Source organism: Gobio gobio (assembly GCF_949357685.1).
Source record: "Gobio gobio genome assembly, chromosome: 7".
Lineage (NCBI taxonomy): Eukaryota > Metazoa > Chordata > Actinopteri > Cypriniformes > Gobionidae > Gobio > Gobio gobio.
In genome coordinates, this window is record NC_137103.1 from 46,150,491 (window position 1) to 46,175,318 (window position 24,828).

Below are 24,828 nucleotides of genomic sequence, written 5' to 3' on the forward strand. Positions count from 1 at the left end.
TAGCTGTACTTTTCACCATATATATGAGCTGTACGTTTCCATGTCTGCTGTCTGCCTAGTGTCTTGGTCATCTGTAACAGTTGTGACATGTTGAGTAAGGCATAGGTGTCAGATTTCAGTGAGCGTAACACCGTTAGCTTTCCACTGTCTTGCACTCAAGTTGCTCTGTGGCTGAAGTATGAACCAGGAATTTTGTGGTTGATGTGTTTTTTTTTTATATTCTGTGGTGGAAATTTTTTTTTGTTTTCATCTGTTCAGCAAGTTTTCAGTGAGTCAATGTCCTTATGTGAATTACTTACACTGGTTGTTTTTGCCTTGCTAACACTGACCAAGAGCTGCAGGGTACTTCCTTTTGGGGAAAAAATGGTAACACTTACAATAAGGTTCAATTAGTTAATGTTAGTTCATTAATTAATTAATTAATTAATTTTTACATCTTGCAGCCTTCACTCTTAAAAATAAAGGTTCTTTATTGGCATAGATGGTTCCATTAAGAACTTTTAACATCCATGGAACCTTTCGATTGTACAAAAGGTTATTTATAGTGGAATGTGTTTAGATTTGATTTGTTGGTCAGTTACTACAGTGTTACTACAGTTTATACATTTTGAGTTGCAGGATGGTGCCAATTGTTTATTCTATTTTTTCTAAGGAAAATAAATTAAAATGAAATGGGAGCAGCAGTATGGAACCACGAACAGTTGTCAAATATACAGTTAAGTGGTCATTATACAGAAATATTTTGATTGTACAATGCTGTGTTTGACTAATTGGAATCGAGTATTCCAGATATATAAATCTAAATATTTGTTCTCCTACACAGCACTTATTTCCGTCCTTCATTCTTCCTGTCTCCTTTCTTTCAAGAGGTTCTCTCACACTCATGAGACACCTCGTTTTGCTTGCAAACCCGCCGCCCCTCTTACTTTAGTACTTCACATAACCCCATCTGGCCCACAGCTGAAAACTATTAAGCACTGCTGGAACTTCCTCCTTAGTATCTCAGCTTGTGTGAAAGCGAATAAGTCGCCCGGCTCTGCATTTCACCCATCTTCTTGCTTTCGTCTTAAAGTGCTCTCCGCTGGCTTCCTCATTTGGTTCGTATTTGGCAGAAGACACTGGCTGGTGCTTTGGAAATCTCCTCTCATTACTGGTAAGAATGTTGGCCTTTTTATGTGAAGAGGTCTGACAGAAAGGACAGGAGTGTTTGGAGTATGGCTCCGAGCTTAGCGGTGAATAACAACTGATCCATGTAAGGAATGCAGAGTGTTGAATTAATAAACATTGTTTTTGAATATTTGCTATTTGAGCTCAGTGAATGCAGTTCTGTTGGAAACAAAGGATAGTTTTTCTCAGTGCAGTTGAGGTGGCGAAGCATAGTTTTGTTGTAAATGCTGGCAATGTTGACTCAGATCTGGGTCATATCAGTGGAATGCTCATCAACTTTGAACAGCCCTAACCTTTTTTTCTTTTTCTGTGGCTGTGGATGTTTACATTCTTCTTCCTGAGCGGCAGCATGCTTTGAGCTTTTGGAAATTTTGGACCATCATCATAAAAGAAATTCGAGAAAGTAGGCCACTTTTTTATTTCCAAACATCAGTATGATTATGTGAATTTTTGTTGTCCTCCTTAGTTCTTACATTTCTTTCAGTTCATTGTTAAAGGGGTAGTTCACCCAAAAATGAAAATTGTCCTTTACCAACCCTCATGTTGTTCCTTTCTTCTGTTGAACACAAAAGAAAATATTTTGAAGTATGTTGGTAACCAGACAGTTGACTGTAGCCATTTACTTCCATAGTAGGAAAAAAAAATGGAAGTCAATGGCTAGCATCATCTGTTTGGTTACCAACATACTTCAAAATATCTTATTTTGTATTCAACAGAAGAAACTCATACAGGTTTGGAACAACATGAGGGTGAGTAAATGATGACAGAATTTTCATTTTTGGGTGAACTATCCCTTTATGGAATATTATTTACCCAGTATTAAACGTTTCCCAAAATATTTTTGATTATAGATATAACTAGAGTCTTATTTAATTATTTGAAAAGTGTTTTGATAGTTTCTTAAAAGGTGCATGAATTGGAATGTTATACATTTAAAGCAACAACAACAAAAAATACATTTTGACTCTCCCCTATATCAGGCCAGGGCAAACTCTGTCCTGGAGGGCCACTGCCCTGCAGAGTTTAGCTCCAACCCTGATCAAACACACCTGAACCAACTAATCAATGCCTTCAGAATTGCTAGAAGGCTACAGGCATGTGAGTTTTACCAGGGTTGGAAGCTAAACTCTGCAGGGCAGTGGCTTCCAGCACCGAGTTTGCCCATCCCAGCCCTATACCCACATTTGTTTCTGCATAAGACATTTTTCCAACATATTGAATTTTTTGAAAGTTCCCCCAAAAATTTGATTTCTGTCGTTAATTACTCACTCTCATGTCGTTCCAAACCTGTTAGACTTTAGTTTATAATTCTCTCCATAGACAGTATACGCAACTACCACCTTTGCGATTCATATAGAGATCATAAAACTAATCCATATGAATTGAGCAGTTTAGTCTAAATTTTGTGAAGAGACTTTATATGATGAACAGATTTAATTTGGGGTTTTATTCACAAACAAACATTGATCAGTGAACATAAACAGAAGCTCAACTGAACCTGCTTGATGCATGAGAACAATAAGAACTCATTGGTTCTTGCGGAAGCTCAAACGTGCTGCACAACACACAAGAATTAACCTCATTGGTTCTTGCGGAAGCTCAAACGCGCTGCACAACACACAAGAATGAACCTCATTGGTTCTTGCGGAAGCTGAAACGCGTTGCACAACACACAAGAATGAACCTCATTGGTTCTTGCACGTCCAGCAATCATGCTTGAGCTTCCGTTAATATGTGAATAAAAGCCTAAATTCAATCTGTTCATCATATGAAGCGATCGTTGTCTCTTCAGAAACCTTGGACTAAAATACTCAATTCATATGGATTCTTTTTATAAACTCTTTATGAACTTTTTGAAGCGTCAAAGTGGTAGTTGTGTAGCTGTCAGTGGAGGGACAAGAAAGCTCTCAGATTTCATCAAAAAGATCTTCATTTGTGTTCCGAAAATGAACAAAAGTCTTACGTGTTTGGAATGACATGAGAGTGACTAATTAATGACACAATTTTAATTTTTGTGTGAAGTTATCCCTTTAAATTGTTCGCCGATCTGTGTTTGACACACCGCAGAATGTTGTAGTCTATAGGCTATTTTGCTAAAACTGACAATTCCTGAATGGAATGTGTTGGTAAAATATCAGCTGTGAATGTGAATGATTTTATGAGCTTTTGGGCTAAAAGACTAATTGTACTTGGCTCCCAATAATTGGTGTTTGCAACTAATATTTTTATTTTTAATCCAGCAAAAAGGACCAAGGCAACCTCAGACCTCATATCTGGGGGGACCGTAGCTTCTCCACCCAACAGTTATAAATGGCTTTGGGTTCTCTCAGACATGCCTAAGCTGGAGTTCACTTTGAAGATACTAAATATTATCAGTAAACTTTGCAGCTCAGCATAAAGGAAGGTCTCAGGGTCTCCCCTGTGGGACAGAGTGACCAGCCAGGAAGTGATAAACGGAGAACAAACACAGCTGCTGTCAGTCAGGCAGGCGGACAGCACAGCCAGGTGTTTGCCCAGGTGTGACCAGGCAACAGATAATACTGCGTCGCAGAATAACTGGGAAAGAGTGGGCATTATAGCCACAGTTTAATTATTTTGCTCTTTGTGGAATTTTGTAGCCTAATGAAATACTATGGGCATTTTTCCTGTGAAGTTAGAGCAAGTGTATTAATAGGTTAGGAAATCTGTGCAATGTTGACCATAAATATGACTCCGCATATGTCAGCCCCTTCTCAGAAGTTTTCTGAACTGTGACAGATCTCCTTATAATTTATGAATTCTTTCAGAGTAGTTCCAGTTCTTGGACTCTTTAGGCTGCTGGCAGGGGTGACATGACAAACTTGTGATTTCACCTGCTCTGTCAGTGATGGCCGCTGTCCTTGTACGTTTGACTCTCCATGGCTCTTTATGACAGCTCAATTGCCTGTGAATAAAAATAAAAGTGCCTGCCTTCCTGTTCAGCGCCTGTGCATTTAAACTTGGCAGTCTGGCATGCTGAAGTCTGTTTACGTTCTTCACTAGGGAGCCTAAATGTGCCCGCGTGTAACATCAGTTCATATTTTCTAACTCTAGGTCCAAGTCTAACTCTGAGTCATAAAGAGCTTCATTGGCTCAAACCATTAAGCTTCTAACATTTTATCATCATGTAAATTGTACGAAGTAGGGTGAATGATATGTTTAAGATAATAAAAAAAAAGCATTTGCATTGTTCTGACATGAAACCCTAAATCACTTTCTTCTGTGCCAAGATTTCATCCCAAAATACTGTAATTTACTGCTTCCCTCCAGTGACGCACCACACCCTTCACATGAAAACACACTACAAAAATCATAGGCATCACTTCTTACACTGCTTATTTTGCAAGATGCTGTATGAAAGGAGTTTTTTAAAGAATTCTTGGTCATATCGAAATAGCATTTCAAACAATAGGGTCTAAATGAAGCTTTGCACTCTTAGGACATCACATAACAGGGTGCTTTTCTGTTTTCATTACTGTTTGGCCATGTTTGGGAGGAGAGAACAGTTTTTACTAGAAGTTTACTTATTCATAACAAATATATAAAATTTCTGCGCTCATATTCAGTTGTGTACAGCATTAAAACGGATGTTTTCTATATTGCCTTACTGTGTTTTTATATGAACATGATTAGCTCTACACAATAAATTAAGTGAAGTCGTACAATGATAAACTTACCCAGGAAAAATATGTTCCGTGTCATGCACAAGTTAACATTACTGCTAAGTCACAGACAGGCAGTGGGAGTGATGAGCTTCCTCTGAAGTCATTATGAAGTTAAAGATACATTTCTCTGAAGAGCCTATATGAAAAGGGTTTGTAAAAAGGGAAATCTGTAATGCGCACATAGACCCTGTGGCGATATCTTCTTTCACCATTCATTCATCCACCATTGCTATTGTTATATGTCTTCCTATTGGGCTTAACACTTGAGTAGTTTGTCTCATAGCCTATACAAGTCTTTGGTTTAGCTTATCTCCTGATGTTTGACAATGTCTGAGAGGGAGAAGCTTAGGAACTAGTATGCAGTGAAAATAATTTCTTTTTTCTTTTTTTTGCACCATTTTTGTCCTGTCACATTGTTTTTCCTATTGAAAAAGGACATTTTGAGTACATTTGCAATACTAATATTTAATATTGCAATACTTAATTCCTTAATTTTCAAACAGTAACTGAAGCTTTTATTTTGACTGGGTTTCTGGCAAATGAAAATATGTTCATTTACACGTATGCAGCTCATGATATCAGGTGTGTAAATGCTGCAATTTACTCTGTAATGGGTAGCACATATATGTATTTAATTAAATCACAACCTGTGCAATTTGACACACTAAGTCTTATTGCGATATCGATTTTATTTCAATATATCATGCAGCCCTGGCATAGAGCTATCCTCTTTTTCTCAATAGCCAATAGGCTTTGGTTTCACATGGTGGCATTGGGTGAAGGGAGATTCCTATTAATTTAAATCCAATCAAATATTCTATAGAATATGCAAATTCATATACGTGCTAAAAGTATAGTTTGTTAGCGTTTAAAGGTGCTAAGTCTGAGAAAAGCTGTTGATATTTGAAATCTGCAAAACAAACACACCCCTAACTTAAAAGGATCACATCCCAATCTTAATAGCTCCACCCCAAATTCACAAACACGTTATGCAACACAGGCATATTAATGAGTGTATACACCCCTTACTGATTGGCTACAAGTGTGTTTTGCTGCTCGGTCCAATCCACTTTCAACAGCATTTCTCAGAAATTGCTTACTGCACCTTTAAATGTACATTAGGATATAGACAGCCTCAAATACATAGACACAAAAGTCCAATTTTATATTCATTGGGATCTTAAAACATTTCAGGTGTTTTCAGCTTTAGTTTTTTTCATATCACTTTCAGACTTTTGAAAACACGCTGCATCTACCATCCTCCACAAATACACGTTCAAATATTTGAACCATGAAGGGCATATTTACTCATAATATTTATAGTTTTGACTGTTTATCCCCTACCTGCTGTGGTACTTCTGGTTTATCTCCCCAAAATAATTTTGTGAAGAGATTTTTGTTTTTTAAACGTGTTAGTTCTTGTGAACTCAATAGCTTTTAACCCAGTAACATTTTTTGCAATACCCCACACCCTAGGAGATTTAACCTTAAGGCAATTTCAAAGAATTTTGTTTTTGAAGCATGTAGTTCTTAGGCTCCATGGAGTAAATGTTCATATACGCTCTCATCCTGCCAGGTAGAGGTGGCACATTCGAGGAAATCGCAGCCGAGACGGAGTGTTTTCAAGCATGAACCGGGCATTTAACAGAAAAAAAGGTATGTGTTGTACCAGTTTTGTCTTGCTTTCCTCTCTTTTCTCTGTTTCTCCATCCAACAGATTCTTTAGGGCTATCAAACGATAAAAAAATGATGACTAAAAATGACAGAAAGACTTTGTTGTGTGTGTGTGTGTGTGTGTGTGTGTGTGTGTGTGTGTGTGTGTGTGTGTGTGTGTGTGTGTGTGTGTGTGTGTGTGTGTGTGTGTGTGTGTGTGTGTGTGTGTGTGTGTGTGTGTGTGTGTGTGTGTGTGTGTGTGTGTGTGTGTGTGTGTGTGTGTGTGTGTGTGTGTGTGTGTGTGTGTGTGTGTGTGTGTGTGTGTGTGTGTGTGTGTGTGTGTGTGTGTGTGTGTGTGTGTGTGTGTAAATATGAAATTAAAATATGTCTTTAAAAGTCAAAATATTGTTAATTATATTTTCATATCATTGAGCATATGTGAAGGTGCTACAACAAACTTGAAATTGCCCTGATGTTTGGGAAATGCCTTATTGCGAATGGAGTACATTTGAGTGCAGATAATGGAGAATTATTAATTATGTTTTTTAAATAATTATTCATATTACATTATTGTGCTCAAATTGAAAGTGCTAACAGAAACGCTTATAAAACTCTGTTATTCAGACTTTCCTTTTTCGTACGGCTGTGTGTACCTCTCTCTCGTATTCTTTCTTTCTTTCTCTACCTCTCTTTGTTCGTCCCCTGGTCTCTCCTCCCTTTCTGTCATTTCTCAGTGGCTTGGAGCAGACAACCTGTCTGACTCCAGAGGTCTGTTTTTTTTCTCTATGTATTTACAACCACCTGTCCCACCCTTCTTTCCAAAATGAATTAATGGATCTTTGATGTGATAAACCCAACTGGCCAGGGTTCGATCCCAGATGGCAGGGATTGCACTGGTAATATTTCTATGTTAGTAGCTCCTGTTGCTCTGTCTGGCTCGCTTTGAAGATATGGACTATTATCACGAGTGCTGTCCAATGCTAAATCCTTCGGGATGATGGAAGATATGGTGATGTTTAGAGATGTTTTCAGATGGCTGTAACACATCTGGTTTTTATATAAATGAGAGATTATATTATAGGGATGCACAATACCAGTTCCAAGTTCTCTTCTATTAGTTACATTGAGACTAATTATTTAAGGGTGGCTTGTTTAAAGGGTTAGTTCACCCAAAAATGAAAATTCTGTCATTAATTACTTACCCTCATGTCGTTCGACACCCGTCAGACCTCCGTTCATCTTCGGAACAGAAATTAAGATACATTAAGATATTTTAGTTGAAATCTGATGGCTCTGAAAGGCCTCCATTGGCACAATGGCACGGTTCACTATCAAGACCCTTAAACGGTACTAAAGACGTCGTTACAAAGTCCATCTCACCACAGTGGTTCTAAAATAACTTTATGAATCGGCGATAATAGTTTTTGTGCGCAAAAAACCCTAAATAACGACTTACATAGTCATGACGATTTCAAAACAAGGCATCATGAAGCTTCGAAGCGTAATGAATCAGCGAGTCGATTCAGCGGTTTGAATCGCCAAATTTCAGAAGTTTGGCGGTTTGATACGCGATCCGAATCATGATTCGGCTCGCTGATTCATAACGCTTCGAAGCTTCATGATGCTTCATGATGCATGAACTAAAATATCTTCATTTCTGTTCCGAAGATGAACGGAGGTCTTATGGGTGTCCAACGACATGAGGGTAAGTAATTAATGACAGAATTTTCATTTTTGGGTGAACTAACCCTTTAATGTTTTCATGAACGGTTTACCCCACTGTTAATAATATCAAATAGGACACTATAGCTGATCACCAAGGGCGTCACCAATGATTTTGTGAATAACCCCCCCCATTTCAATATGTAAACAGTTCATCATTGTATTGCATCGTGCGTATCGCTGCATCTCTAGTGTACTACATTCAGTTATAATTTGCTCATTTATCCAGAAAAAGTTGTAATCTGATTTCATAAAGAGGTTATGCATAACAAAGTAATTATTTTGGCACTGAAAAAAGCTCTCTCAGCCACTACACATTTCCCTTCACTGCCTTGCTCGGATGTTCCTGCTGTCACAATCGCCTTCTTTCTGGTGCACAGGACAGTGCCGTTGGACCGTGGAGAACACCAATAGCCCATCTGTCTGAAAGACAGCATTAAATTCTCCAACTAACACAAAAAAAGTCTATCCAGGCCGCTTATGAACAATAGCGACATTGACCAGAGAGAGATAGTAATCATTTTATGGCCATGCATTCAATACCAGCAGTGTCTAGTGTGAGTGCTGATGTGACGTTACAGAAGATTCACAGAGAGGTTTCTGTCTAATGAAGTCTAACTAATGCCGCCCTGCATTAAAATGAGGTGGGGGATTCATCATTGTTCAGTAACTTAGTGTAAATATGTCTTTCTTTATTGTTTCTTTTTGGCATTAATTATTAGTTGAGTTAATGAATGATCATTTGTCTCATAAAACTCAGCCTAATAAAATCTTCTAGGAAAAGAAAGTTTATAAAGATGTTTATGCCTTATGGATACATTAAGATCTCGGATGGATGGATGGATGGATGGATGGATGGATGGATGGATGGATGGATGGATGGATGGATGGATGGATGGATGGATGGATGGATGGATGGATGGATGGATGGATGGATAGATAGATAGATAGATAGATAGATAGATAGATAGACAGACAGACAGACAGACAGACAGACAGACAGACAGACAGACAGACAGACAGACAGACAGACAGACAGACAGACAGACAGACAGACAGACAGACAGACAGACAGACAGACAGACATATAGATAGATATATAGACAGACATTTACAATGTAGAGACTACAATATATAAACTATGAATTAACTATAAACTAATAGTTTTCAAATGATTTGTAAGTACTTTATTACTGTATACTTAAAGTGTTTGAATACTGAATATAGAATAATGTAAAGTTACAGGTTCAATTCCTGTTCACAAACTCAAAAGGTATAGACCGTTAGTTTCTGAATTAGATTGTTTGTAATTCACAAAGCTCGAAGGCAGAAACATTGTGATGTGTGTGACAAAGAAATAATTGGACCCAGATTCTTTCCAGACTTATGCATCCAATTACCAGACACAGAACATTAAATGTGTCTGTTATTTAGAGCATAATAAAATCTAGCTTGAACCCACACATGATCAGCTTGAATAGCCTAAAAGATTTCTCAGTCATGCAACTTTGAGTAATGATTTAGCATAATCTCTGATGTGATTTGTGTCTTTTTTTTTCTTTTCATGCTTTTAAGCTCAGAAATGATTTTGTTTGGTGAATGCGACTGCTTAATTAGTGACAATCTAGTATTCCCAGAGCACTTCACAATAAATAACCTTAGCTAAATTATTGTACACAATACTACCTAATTGCTTATATTACAATAATTGTTGTGCCACCTTTTTCTGTTCCTTCTTTCTTTTTATTTATTTCCCTGCAAAACGCTTGAAGAAATTTCTGAACATGTCATCATTGCATTGCTAATACCTCCTGGCTTTCATGGCATATAGCTGGAGATGGCAGAAATACCCTGCGAGTAAAACATAATCTTTCTTTAATGAAAACTTACTCTGGTGATTGCACTCCAGAACATGTATTAAAATGCATATTCAACACTTAAACCTTTTCAATTGAAATATAACACAAAGGCTTAGTGCCCAGGGCATTTCTTTACAGTTTGTTAGAGTGGCTTAAAGAAGCGTTACTATTGTAATAGATCATTCTTATCTTATTTTTGCTATAACGCCGTCTTATTGCCATTCAGTGCTCCATGAATCAAAGCAGTGAGCTGTAAAATTAGATGTGGAGACTACCAAGGCTCTTACGCTCTTCTGAAGCCCTTGCAGAGGAATCCTGTTAAGAATGTGCCAAGATGTTCTGATTTTACAGACTTGATGTTCACTCTTTGGATATTAGTGTGGGAAACACTATCGATATCTGGCTGCTCTTCCAATTCAATACAGTTCTTTAAATACAAAAAACTCCCTCAGCCTGCTATTAGAGCGAAAAACAGATAGCCTAGATGCTCAGATATCAGACTCAATCACTTTTGACGCATTTCAGTGCTTTCTGTAATGACCTTTTGACTGATTTTTCTCTTTGTTTGTCACCCATTCTCCATTTATATTGGTTTCCTTTAAAAAAAATATAAGAGTAAGCAATGCATTTCTTCAGACACGTTGCCATCAGTTTCTGCACCACGGTAATCTCTATGAAACATCTACTGTTCACGGATGTATGCAAGAACACTGTGACATTTTGAGGTGTACGTTCCTCATTTGACCTATGAATCACACACTATGAGGAATCTCAGCGGGCAACCTATACCCTGACAATCCATGGAAGAAGAGAAAACTGACAGATTTTCAATAAGAAATGGATTCATAAGGATAAAAATGAGATCAAAATATAAAACTTTCAACCTTGATAATTAACTTTGAAGTTCATGTATATGAGATGTTATATATATATATATAACTCACCAATTTAAACCCTAATTGCTCTGAAAGCCTCAAAAAATTGTGGCTAACTTTTAAAATGAGTGAGTAATTTATTTTTTAGTCCGATGTCCATTTCTTTTTCTGTATATTTACAATTAACTGCTGATTAAAATCAATTGCTGCTTTCTTGAAATACCAGAAGAGGTTTTGAGTCCTCAGGGGTCTTTTATTGATATCTGCCTGAGTTATACTTGGCTAAATGTGAGATTAATGGGTCGTTGTTTCCCTCTAAATGGCTGTATGGCGAATGTCCAGAATACCGTTGCTTAGTACTCTCTCAGAAGCTTCACATTTGTAGTGCATTAAAACAAAGTTTACAGAAAGAATTGGGGAAAAAGAGTGTGAAGAGTTACAAATGTTGGCCAAATGGCCGACACCCCATATGTACCCTATAGGGAATAGGGAGTGATTTCGGACACACAATGGTGTGGCTAACTCTGTTCATGAGCTCTGGGTGTTGATGCCGAGTAAATCGGCAGGCGCTCTGAATGTTGTGACTCCTGCAGCTTGTTTGTCACACTTAGGCCTTGCAGTTTCCTCTAAGCTGTCACACAAGCACAGGCACGGCTGTGTCTCCTGTCCGTCACATCTGACCCCCTGTCTGAACTCCCTTAAGGCCAATTTCAGTAATTCCCCTTCAAGCCTGTTTGAGCTACATGGAAGCATTAGTTGAAATCCTTCTTGTACACGGACATTTGGCTGTTCATCTTTGACAATCTTTGAAATTATTTAACAGTTATGTAAGGACTAAAGAAGAAATAATTATGTATAATCATGTATGTTCTGTTGTTTAAAGATATTTACATGGGTTTCACTGCTAAAAGGTCTGAACAGCAGTTGATTTAATAAATAATCATTTATAATAACTGGTTTATTGTTTATACACATTTTCACTAGAATTGTCTCTGCTAAGAGGTCTAAAAAGCAGATAATTTAAAGGACTGACTTCTTTTTATAGACTGTTTGTCTGAAACATTAATAATATAATTTAAGAAATTGCGTACTTCATAAAGCGCTTTATTAAGTTAATAGTGTTCTGTCTCTTTCTAGATAAATCATGGATGCACACTCCAGAAGCTCTGGCCAAGCATTTTATAGCATACAATGTCAAGGTATGTGTTATGAACCTCTTTTTCCACTAAATATTTTTCTCTTTAAGATTTCTTGTAGATGAATGTGGCTGTTTTGCTAATCCATACTTTTTTTGTTGTATATTTTTTTACTACTGTTCACTACTGTCCTGTTTTTATCTAAAACACAGTAAAACATTGTGGAATATTATTAATTTAAAATAACAGTTTTGTTTTAAAATGAAACTTAAAGCTGAATTTTCTGCAGCCATTACTCTAGTCTTAAATGTGACATAATCCATAATTCAGAAATTCTAATATGCTGATTTGGTGCTCAATAAACAGCCAATCTAGAAATCTAGTAGTAAAGGCACAATATGTTAGATTTTTAGATTTAAAGGTGCTGTATGTACCTTTTTGACTACTAAAGCATAAAAATACCATCGTATGTTTGCAGATATTTAGGAAACATGCTGAGTTCACACACTAATTTCTCTGAAAAACAATGCTTCAGACACTTATTCTACTTTGAAATGTGCGTTCCATGTCAGAAAGTCTGTTTTTGTTTTGGTCTGTGCGATAACGCACGTTGCCAATTTACCAAATAGTATTTCGACACGTATTGTAGCCATGGAAGCCAGCAAACAAACTGGGTCAGAGATCTCAGATTCTACCCGACCTAATAAGCCTCGGAATCCATCTAAAAATATCTATGAACGGAAACACCATTAAAATGCGGATAAATTAACTCATCAACTTATAGTATGTAAGTCTCCTCTCCTTCCATTGTCAGTTGCGCTCGTTCCTGTCGCGTGTCCTTAAACTGGCAACCCGCGTTGATTTCCGTAGAAACCATGAAAACACCAAAGATGCTATAATATAGTATGTATTTTATTAGACAGGCGAGCAACTGTTTGGATACACATTTATCAACAGAATATGAATCATTGTTATACAGCGCAACATGGTTAGTCTTATTGTTAAAATCGCTATTTTACTTGATTCACCGAGTTACGTTTTTACTATGACTCATAGACAACACTATTTTGAGGCTAACATAACATAATCAGAGATAGGTTTCTCCATCATTCAATATATTGAAAATGAATCGCATGTCATTTAGCAACATTCATTTAGTCATCCTGTTTTATTAATATCGATCTAGATTACTGCAAAGTGTATCATACCAGCCACCGAGCGAACGCACAGAGTAACGTTATAACATAACTTTCAACACACTCAAATGTATTTAGTATGTTTGTTTTAAGCATGCAAAACAGCACTGCGTTACCCCACATATGCAACGAAAAGAGCGGAACGGCTGACGGCAGCATAAGCATAATAAAAGCTCAGAAACCGGTGTTTCATGCCAGTCTCTCTCATTAGCATTCATGCTTCATACCACCATAACTCTAATAAAACTTTAATACACTTGCTCATTCATGAACATGATTTCTGCCCGAGCCCGTTGGATTTATTTCCATCGGCTGTGGAGGTGAAGAGTCAAGACTCCCATGATTCCATGCTCATTCACGGCATCATCAAGTTTTGAATAAGCGACCTCTAGCGGCGAAACTTACATACTGTGCCTTTAAAGGAATAGTTCACAAAAAAAAAAAAACATTTCTGTCATTTACTCACCCTCAAGTTGTTCCGAACCTGTATGCGTTTAGTTTTATCTGTTAAACACAAAATATATTTTAAAGAATGTGCGTAACCAAACAGTTGTTGATCCCCATTGTCTTCCATAGTATGAAAAAAAAAAGTAACTGTTGGCCAAAAACTTTAGGTAAGGTTACCAACATTCTTCAAAATGTATTTTATATCTTTAATATGTTCAACAGAAGAAAGAACTCATACAGGTTTAAAACAACTTCAGGGTGAATAACTGGTGACAGAATTTTTATTTTTGGGTTTTATTTTTTATTAGGATTCTTTGATGAATGGAAAATCAAAAGAACAGCATTTATTTGAGAGAGATAAATATATTTTGATATTTTAATGCTTTGGATAAAACTTTTCATTTTTACCTTAAAAAAAAAAAGACCACATTTCTGAACAACATCTCTTAATCTTTTTCATTTATAACTGAATTAATATTTTTTATATACACATTAAATATAGTTTATATATAAAAATATAACAGCCTTATGGAGTACAAAACTCTTGTGCTATGAACTGGGACAATAAATAGCTTGAAATAACAGTGAATCTTGCGGAATAAAACCAGGAATATGTATGAAGAATGAAAATGGGGTCAGTTTTGATTTCATGTTGACTTTAAAGCTTGTTGACATAAATACAGCAATTGTACTTCCAGAAAAATAAGTCCGCAGATATCCAGAGGTCTAAACAGAGACAGCCTATATGGATGGATCGATGCAAACGCTGTCAATTTTCACTTTTTTTTTTTTCTTTGTCATTTTTTTGCACAGTCTTTTCACAAAACAATGAATTTGTTTGTGTCTCTTTTGCTATTCATCAAACATCTTGTGGGAAAGAACATCTCGTATACACTGTCAGCGCTGTTTTACGCTCCGTTTCACCAAAGACTCATCTTCTGTTTGGAGCTGAGAAGCTGTCTACTCTCGAGCAGTGCTTCTAGGATGTCTTACTGAAATCCTCAAAAACAAAATGTTTGATTCTCAGAGCTGCTGAAGATTCAGTGTTGTCTGCCTTTGGAGAGGAGAAGAGAATAGACAAAGAAAGTGAATTAAATAAGGAAAAAATGGAATTCTGCCAGTGTAGCAGGTGATAGATGAGCGAAGGCTGGATGTCTAAAAAAAAACACCTTCGAACGGACCAGCAGGGAACAGTAGTCAGGAACAAGAGACTCTCCACCCAGTGTAATGTAGTGTATCTATCACTCCTACCTCACTGTCCTACCGTGCTCACTTGCCCTTGAGTGTGGACGACATCCATCATAACTACGTGCTGCACTTGCGTTTATGGAGTCTGATTTGTCTAACTCCGGTTTGGAAGATAATGCAGTTCTTGTCCACCAGAATAATTTAGTATTTCACATTACACGTGTCTGTGTAATAAGTAGGACTAATCACGAATCCATTACTTTCAATGCATTCTTTGAACGAGGCTGACCAGCATTAATGACTGAATCACATAAATTAGTGTTTGGAAAGGTGGAGAGGCCTTTTAAAGATTCTGTATATAGCCCCAGCAGAGAAAAGTAATGTTTTCGTGATGTGTGAAAATAGGTCAGACAAGAAAATCACATTAGTATAGTCTGGGAATTGTTGTGGTTACTGTCAAATTGCTGTTCGTTTATTAATTTCAATAGAGTAGCCATTAGACTAAAGAAGTAATAGCAAGGTGTAAGCCATTACTGTATGTTTTAAGGACCTTTGTTAAACCAGTTAGCACTGGGTCTTGACCACAAGGTAAAAGCTTAATAGCTCCATCTATTGGAAGCTAAATGTAGTGTTGTTCATGCTGGGTAGTATATATAGGCCTATACACTGCCTGGCCAAAAAAAGTCGTGTTTGGATTTAAATTGGCAAATGCTTAAGAGTCTGTGATTGGATCATTATTACCGTGATTATTATGTATCTAGCATGTTATATGTTTAGCAACAGTTATTTTAACCATAATTGATGGTGAGTAGCTTTTCATTTCTTAAACAACCATGTAGGAAGACACACCATATTCCAGGATGACAATGTCAAAATTCATCAGGCTCAAACTGTGAAAGAATGGTTGGGAGGGAGCATGAGGAATTATTTTCACACATGAATTGACACCTCTGAGTCCAGAGCTCCAGACCTTAAATTCATCGAAAGTTTTTGGGATGTGCTGGAGGAGACTTTACAGAGTGCTTGACTCTTGCATTGTCAATAGAAGATCTTGACCAAAATTTGCTGCACCTCCTTCACAGCAAGCTCCATTCTGTTCTATAATGAATGTGGAAAGTGTTCTTAGTTATCATCAATGCCTTTTTATTGAAATTAACATAACTGAACCCAAAACAACTGAGAGTGTATGTTGTTTGCTTTGTCCTTGAAAAGTCTCCTGCATGTGCAGCTTATTGTTTCATTGACAGACTTGTGTTTATTTATTTAAAATCTGTTTTCATTTAAAAAAAAAAAATTTCACACCATATGATTCTCATGTTTCTCCCACAGTTTCTGGGGAATACAGAAGTTGATCAACCCAAAGGTACAGAAATCGTGAAAGATGCTGTCAGAAAGCTCAAGGTAAGTTACTGTAGCTTCACATTGGCTGCACACAATAGGCGCCATTGTTTTCATCTGGAAACAGGAAGTGTATTTCTCTTGAGAGGATGTAATATCAGCACCGTCCAGCTGTTCCAGACCTTCAGTGGTGGATCACAGCTGTTTAATGATGAATAGTTCAGAATTTGGCCTTTTTTGATAAAATAAGAAATTCCATTGAATATCACTTTTAAATAATAGCAGTAGTAATAATAGTACTAATACTTATGATAATAATTTGAATTGAAAAATAATAATTATTATTGCTGTTGTTGTTATTATTTATACATCTGATCTCTTTGAATATGATTGTGGTCTTTCTCTCTTTCTCTCTTTAAAGTTTCAGAGGCATATTAAGAAGTCAGAGGGACAGAAGGTCCCAAAAGTGGAATTACAGATCTCCATCTACGGAGTAAAAATATTAGATCCTAAATCAAAGGTATGTGCATAGCCTAACAAACAGATTTATGAAACAAATTGTGTCCAACATGAGCCATGTTGTTTAAGTAGAGACAATTGAGATACTATAATGGCCCTATAAAAAGCATTTGGACACTTCTTTCTGGTTTCTGGTTGTTGTTAAATGTTTGTGGATCATGTTCATAGTTAATATGAATACTCTGCTTGGACACCTGTGTGAACTTGAGGTGAACTCACTTTATGCATTTGCCAGAGGTCAAGTTGGTTAATAATTTGTTGTTTAATTTACTTTCAAATATTTTATAAGTGTGTCCTAATACTGTTTGGTGCCACTTGTATGCCCATATCAATCTAAAGACCCTATATTTTGTCTATACTGTCTCTAATCTTGTTTTCTTCTTCACAGGAAGTACAGTACAACTGTCAGTTGCACCGGATATCCTTCTGTGCCGATGATAAGACGGACAAAAGGATATTCACATTCATTTGTAAAGATTCAGAGTCCAACAAACATCTCTGCTATGTGTTTGACAGTGAAAAATGTGTAAGACAACAGATAATGTCATACTAATAGTGCTAATTATTTTGAACGAAATGATTCTGTCACCCTTACATATTTATAAATTATATATTCACTTTATAAATATATTATTATAACTTTTAATTTAAATGAATACTAAATGTGGCTCAAAAGCCAAATGGCTAAACAAAACGCTGATGATGTTACTAGGAAAATCATCTGCAATTTCTCTGTCGATTCCAGGCAGAAGAGATAACGTTGACCATCGGCCAAGCATTTGACTTGGCATACAAGAAGTTTCTGGAATCCGGGGGCAAGGACGTAGAGACAAGGAAACAGATAGGAGGCCTTCAGAAAAGAGTGAGCATGATTTACAGTTAGAGAACGCCATAACTGTTATTACTCATTTATGAACGACTAATCGATATCTGTCTTTATAGATTCAAGATCTCGAAGCTGAAAATTCTGAGTTGAAGAAGCAGTTGCAAGTCTTAGAGGAACAGCTGATGATTGCTCAAGTTCCTCCTGTAAGCGCTGCATGGACTTCCTGTCAGTAGAGTGCATCTAATTGCCATTCACCATTAATTAGCTGCATATAAAACAGACATCAGCTATGCCTAAAGACATTTTCTAAACTCATGAGCTTTTCCTTTTCTTTTCACACAGCAGGAAAACTAGAACACCAGCCCTGACTAGTTCTGATCTTTCCACAGCTTCTTCACATTAACTCTTCTAATGAGGCCTATATGCTTCAGAGACCCTCATCTCTCTTCTGGTGTCACAACGTGACCTCGTTCTCTTGTCTCGAAATCTCTTCTGTTACACTAACGCCAATGAGCTCACCTGACTCTAACCTTTCTGCTGGTCTTCTGACTCCTCCACCTGCTAAACCAGCTCTGTCAAAGCCTCCCAGTGGAGCCAGTGTTCCTCGCCCTCCTGTTAAGCACTTTTCTGTTTACTCTTTCTCTATTTGTGATCTTGGTTGTTGGTTTCAGTGTGGTTTTGTTTGTCTTTTCTTTCAAAGCTTACAAGTTTTACCCTCAGATTTTACAGGCTAGTTCACACAGCCCCAACAAACACCAACACTAGATTCCAGCGGTTGTTGGGTTTTGTTGGATCAGTGTGAACCAGCCTTAAGTGGCCATGAATTTTTCTTCTGTACTCCATTTTACCTCTGTAATTTGACATATTTACAAGTAAATCATTCTATTTATCAAGCAAAAAAGTGGGGCTTGAATTTATAATTTGGGAATTATAAATTTGATTGGATCATGAAAAAGGAGTTTTTTATTTGTTTGTTTGATTGAATAGGGTTGATTCTGATTTCATGTTGACTTGGACGTTATAAACACTCTTGAATAGAGTAGTGCAGGTATGACATCAGAACCTGGTTCCTTTCGAGATTTTCCTATGGGGTTTTATAATGGGGTTTTTCGATTTACGTGTAAAATAAAGTCTGTGGTAAACATAACTTGACGATACTTTGACATTTTGTTCTACAATGTACATTACACCCATAGTGAAAATGCTAATTTTAAAGCAGTTATGTTCATTTTTGAAAATGTACGTTTTTAATAAGAAACTAGCTAAAACTGTTTGGGGTGTGAGTGTATGCAGTGTAAGTTGTAGACAGGACCGGACATTAAAGGGTTAGTTCACCCAAAAATGAAAATTCTGTCATTAATTACTCACACTCATGTTGTTCGACACCCGTAAGACCTCCGTTCATATTCGGAACACAAATGAAGATATTTTAGTTGAAATCTGATGGCTGAGAAAGGTTTCAGATAGGCCTCCATTGGCATTCAGTACAATCACACTCCCAAGACCCATAAAAGGCACTTAAAACGTCGTTACAAAGTCCATCTCACCACAGTGGCTCTACAATAATTTTACGATGCGACGACAATAGTTTTTGTGCGCAAAAAAAAATCAAAACACCTTTATCCAACTTGTTATTGTCTTCCGTGTGTGCCTCCACGACGCATGCGCGAGAATATGACGTAGCGCCAGCGTTCGGGAATTCATGAAATGCACACTTTAGTCCCATTTTGAGAACTACGCCGAGACCTAAAGCACGATCAATGTAGAATTCAACAGCTTAGATACGCGCGTCTTCCTCTGCTTGTAAACAAATCGCTTCTGGGTCATGTGTCCGAACGCCGGATCTGCGTCATATTCTCGCGCATGCGTCGTGGAGGCACACACGGAAGACAAGAACAAGTTGGATAAAGGTGTTATTTTGATTTTTTTTTGCGCACAAAAACTATTGTCGTCGCATCGTAAAATTATTGTAGAGTCACTGTGGTGAGATGGACTTTGTAACGACGTTTTAAGTGCCTTTTATGGGTCTTGGGAGTGTGAATGTACTGAATGCCAATGGAGGCCTATCTGAAGCCTTTCTCAGCCATCAGCTTTCAACAAAAATATCTTCATTTGTGTTCCGAATATGAACGGAGGTCTTACGGGTGTCGAACGACATGAGGGTGAGTAATTAATGACAGAATTTTCATTTTTGGGTGAACTAACCCTTTAACACCCACCAAACGAGGGTGGATTTCAGCAGTGGCATATAACGCACTCACTCCTAGCCACTTTGGCGGGTTGAATTTTATATATAATAAATACATTTTTTCAGTTGTAGTCTTTTAAAAGGGCATCTAAAATAATAAACTGCAATGTAGTATTGTCAAAAATATAGATTTTTTTTAATGCTGAAACACTTACAATAATACTAATTTCCTGCAGAATAGATACACAATACCAGCTGTGCTTTAATGCTCTCTCAGCTCTCTGACAGTGAGTTGACACACAAACCCGCCTGCACTCACTCACTCGTTCCATTTTCTCTGGAAAAAATATAATTGTTGTTACAGGGCTTGAATTTCGACGTGGAATTGAGGGTATTGCGTATCATTTTACTCATTGCCGCAGATTTTGTGGTCACACCCAGTGAGTGCATGCACATAAAGGCATCTTGAGATAGTTTTTGCTGCCTTAAACAGTCAAGTACACACAAAATAATGTCAAAATGCCGGTCTTGCCGAGTATTCACGTAAGCACAGTCATGTTTAAAGTGAACGTAAACAGAGTTGAGAAAGAGAACGCATGTGTAACAGCATAATGGATCCGTGCATCAGGTCTTAAAGTGACACAGCCTGATATACAGTACCTGCTGCCAAATTATGAGATAATATTTAAAATGTCTATATGGTAGTTTTTCCCTGTGGTATCGAAGACAAAATTACGGCCAGTGAAAATACTTAGTGGCTAGTAACTTCTAGTCATAGTGGCTGGTGAGCAAAAAAGTTAATGTAAAGCCCTGGTTGTAGAACAAAACATCAAAGTATCATTAAGTTATGTTTACCACAGACTTTATTTTACACATGAATCGAAAAAACCCATAAAAAAGTACATCTTCGGGTTCTGACGTCATACCTGCACAACTCTGTGTAGCACTTTGTTCTTATGTTTTAACAGATGAAAGGGGTTTTCAAATGAGGTGTTCTTCAGAATGCTCATCTACTTCACCCATTATTCATATTTGCAGGGAAACAGCATGTCCTCGAGGACCACCACTGACATATTTGACATGGTTCCATTTTCTCCTATAACCCCGTTGGTTCCATTACCAGCAAGCAATGGCTCTGCCCCTCCACCCCCAGCTAGGCCTACAGAGATGAGTAAGTCTTTCTTTACCAGAAGTTAAGAAATGTTGGCTCATTCGACCGTAAGGTCAGGTTGCGTTGGCAGTCTTTTTACTCTCACATATTATAGAAGTTAGCTTCAGTGGCCTGTAAAATGAAGGAAAAAAGACTGCCCTCTTCTTCTTCAGGGAAAGACATATTTGGTGCAGAGCCATTTGACCCATTCACCTGCGGGGCAGCTGACTTTCCTCCCGACATCCAATCTAAGCTGGATGAGATGCAGGTGACTGCATGTCTGTGATTTATTAGCAAATGGACTGGCGTGAATGAGCAGTTAATGGAGCTGACAGCAGGCGTTGCTGCAGCTGTGAAGACACTCTCCATTCAGAAGGGACCAATAGGAAGATTTCATCAAATTTTGTTTCATGTTTGTTTTAGATTTGTCTTGGGAGTGAGTGAGTGAGTGAGTGAGTGAAGGAAAAGTATGGTAACCCATATTCGGAATTTGTCCTTTGCATTTAACCCATCCAAGTGTAGTGCACACGCATTAGGAGCAGTGAGTAGTGAACACATGCACACTTAAAGTTATTCACATGTTAGAGCGATAAAGAAACATGGGAGAAGGAGAAAATAAAGACTGAAATGTGAAAGTTATTAAAAGTACAATAAACCATGCAACAGAACTGAATTCTTTATGACGTGAAGGCCAAGTATGGTAACCCATATTCGGAATTTGTCCTCTGCAATTAACCCATCCAAGTTAGTGCACACACACTAGGAGCAGTGAGTAGTGAACACACACACACACACACCCGGAGCAATGGGCAGGTGTTTGCTGCAGTGCCCGGGGAAGCCCGGAGTGCTATATGTGGATGAACAACTTTCAAGAGAAGTGCTACGTTTGCTTTTTGTTAAGTATGCTTTAAACCAGATTAAAATAGACTAACATGCAGGAAATCTTGAATACAGAGCTGTTACATGAAACATTTATGCATTTGCCAGTTTTGCTCAACTAACAACTTCAATTTTCCATCTCTTTGCTCTCTTTCTGCTTGCAGCGGCAAAGATGGTTTGTATTTTAAGACAATTTGATTGATTTCAGATGGCATAAAGCTGAGGTCTAATTTGGCATGCTTAACAGTTTTAAATGGATAGTTCGTACAAAAATCAGAAAATTCTGTCCATTTCTCACCCTAATTTTTTTCATGTCCACACTTCTCTTTTCCATACATTGAAAATAAATGGTGACTGGTTTACATATACTTGTGTCCAATACGACAAGTCTTCTAAAGCCATACAGTAGTTTTGTGTGAGAAACCAAATTATTGAATCAGTTGTTCGTGATAATCAGGCTGGAAACCTGTACATTCATTTATCCTGCTTCTGTCACACTTTTGCGGGAACCAATCACAGACTGGCTTATCCACCTGGCGCACTATTGGCGGGTTTAACGCAATGACGGATAGAGAAGCGATGGATCGATGCCCATTGATCACACCTCTTGTGGTCTGATTGGTTGAAGGACTATCCAATTGCGTACTGAGTCATTTGAATTATGCCCGTTGATCACGCCTCTTGTGGTCTGATTGGTTGAAGGACTATCCAATTGCATACAGAGTAATTTTAATTATGCCCGTTGATCACGCCTCTTGTGCAGTAGAAAATACATAGCAGACTCCCCAGACCAATGTTCAATCTTAAAGGCCCCCTGAAATCAAAATGTAAGTTTTTTTGCTTTTAGTATGACTATGTTAGCCTTAAGGTTATGAATAAGCTGATGTGTTCCAAAACAATGACAAAATTCACATTTGGGAGATATAAGCATTCAAAACTTACGGTCTCTCACTTCGTTAAAATGAATCACAGATTTTGATGACATCATCGCAGACTTCATCTTCTCATCACATCTTCTGTCCAATCAAATGCTCTCTAGAATCTGAAGCGTCCCGCCCCCTACTCTATAAATAGTCGCTGAAGCTGCGTTTGAAATCGGGTCAGCTGTTCACAAATGTACTATATTCTACATGGTGAATGGCACATGGCGCACTATACATGTGATAGGAAACGATTCGGACATGTAATGCTTTCAGTTTCCCAATAGTTTCACACGCACCGCCGCAGCACACACATATACACTCACACACACACCAACGACTCTGGTCTAGACTAGAGACATGAGAGCGCAGAGCGGATCATATGCGCGAGTCGGCGCAGACAACAAAACATATCGGATCCATTTAAATTCTGCACAGAATGCTGTATTTCAAAGCGATATGGGGGAGATTATGATGATAAACGGTTAGAGATTTGGTGGAAACTGGCTTTACCAAACAGAAAGGCTCTAGTCAAACTGTGATATTAACGGAACGCTATTGGCTGTTTCAAAAAATGGGAGGAGCTGCTAACAGCAGGAGCTGTTTCAGGGGAAATCACGTCAACACATTGAATAATGCTGCGCGTTTCAAGTCACTTCAGTGGGCCTTTAAATTGAGCTTGGTCTGGTGATAGCAGACAAATGTTTAATGTCATTGCCAAACATAAATACGCTCATATTCAAAATGCCCAAACGAAATTTGAGTGCTATGACAGAAGATTAATTTTGGAATGGGTAAAATTTATAAAAGTTGGAATATTATGCACAAAATATTTATTATGCTTTTTGTCATTTTTTTTTTTTTTATCTTGACGGCCCATGATCACCATTCACTTACATTGTATGGCAAAAAAGCAGTCAATATTCTGCTAAAATGTGTTCCGTGGGACAAAGAGAACTTCTTTTTTTATGAGAACTATCCCTTTAAATGACTCAATATCAAGTATTTACACCCAAACTTTAAACCCTTTGTCATTTTCATCGTCCTCATGCCTTGCTTAAAAAGGCCTTTTCATTAGCAAGATTTGTACAATGTGGGTGTTTTAGAAGGGTTGTGGGTTGTTTAGAAGTAACACTAATAGGGCTTGTTTTTTTCCTGTTGTTTTTCCTCTCCAGGAGGGGTTCAAAATGGGACTAACAGTAGAGGGCACTGTCTTTTCCCTTGATCCACTAGAAGGTCGTTGCTGATGCCAAGAAGAAAGTTGTCACTTTCGTGTTAAACCATTTGTATTAAAGTGCCAAACTCGGGTTTACAGTCAAGATGTCAATGTCTTATCTTACGTTTTTTTATGTATTTGCATTTTGAATTTGGTTTACAAAAAGTATATTGAAAAATCAGAAGCAGTAGATCACTATTTTTGTAAGAACTAAAAGAAAATGAACTAGTAATGTAGTTTTAACACCCCTTGCTTGTACAGGCAATGAAGGATGTAGAAAGTATGTCCAATTGCACAGTCTGTGTCAAAGTTTCATAACTGTTATCACAATCAAATTCTTTAAGCGTCTGTTACACATACAAACCGTAGTTTTTTTTTTAGCTCTATGGCATATTAGAATCCATAAAACGTTATCATTATAGAGAGTTCCCTTTACATTATTTTGTAACGTTATTTTTAACATTTAATGCATTACCGTACATCATAACCACACTACTTTTTTTATCTGATCACATGTAAAATTACGATATTGTTTTTGTTTATAGCAGTGGATCCATTTAAATACTGTATTTTTTAACTGAACAGCAGTGGCATAAATTGCAAGACTGGGCTATTTCCACATTAACATGTACTTGTATTGCAGTTTAATTTTATATTACATATTTTAGTATACTCTTGCACAAGGAAGCACTTTGGAAGAGCTCTGTTTATGTATTATTGTTAATTGAGTTTATAAGCATTATTTTAGCCTTTGCTGTTGTAGTCATTAAAAGAAAACGGTACATATTCTCTGTGTAAGCGAGTCTTTCTTTAACCTTTACCTGCATTAAATAAGAGACCTTTTTTTGGTGGCTCAACAAATTGTC

At 37.4% G+C, this 24,828-nt stretch overlaps 1 protein-coding gene across 7 annotated transcripts in view; it reads left to right on the plus strand.

Moving 5' to 3' along the window:
- gulp1a (GULP PTB domain containing engulfment adaptor 1a) overlaps positions 1 to 24,753 on the plus strand; it is a 71,666-nt gene extending 46,913 nt beyond the window's left edge. For 3 of the 7 annotated variants that reach the window (XM_079822089.1, XM_079822091.1, XM_079822093.1), the window contains exons 2-11: positions 6,427 to 6,506; positions 12,097 to 12,158; positions 16,256 to 16,327; positions 16,686 to 16,784; positions 17,172 to 17,309; positions 17,529 to 17,645; positions 17,726 to 17,812; positions 20,836 to 20,968; positions 21,121 to 21,215; positions 23,922 to 24,753. In XM_079822089.1, coding sequence (XP_079678215.1) covers positions 6,479 to 6,506; positions 12,097 to 12,158; positions 16,256 to 16,327; positions 16,686 to 16,784; positions 17,172 to 17,309; positions 17,529 to 17,645; positions 17,726 to 17,812; positions 20,836 to 20,968; positions 21,121 to 21,215; positions 23,922 to 23,993 — 903 coding nt within the window. In that variant the 5' untranslated portion in view covers positions 6,427 to 6,478 and the 3' untranslated portion in view covers positions 23,994 to 24,753. Of the gene's footprint in view, positions 1 to 955; positions 1,154 to 1,173; positions 1,253 to 1,515; positions 1,571 to 6,426; positions 6,507 to 12,096; positions 12,159 to 16,255; positions 16,328 to 16,685; positions 16,785 to 17,171; positions 17,310 to 17,528; positions 17,646 to 17,725; positions 17,813 to 17,998; positions 18,224 to 20,835; positions 20,969 to 21,120; positions 21,216 to 23,921 lie in introns of those variants that run through there. The other 4 variants (XM_079822092.1, XM_079822094.1, XM_079822090.1 and 1 more) reach the window with 4 other exon arrangements.
- The last annotated feature ends 75 nt before the right edge of the window (positions 24,754 to 24,828 follow it).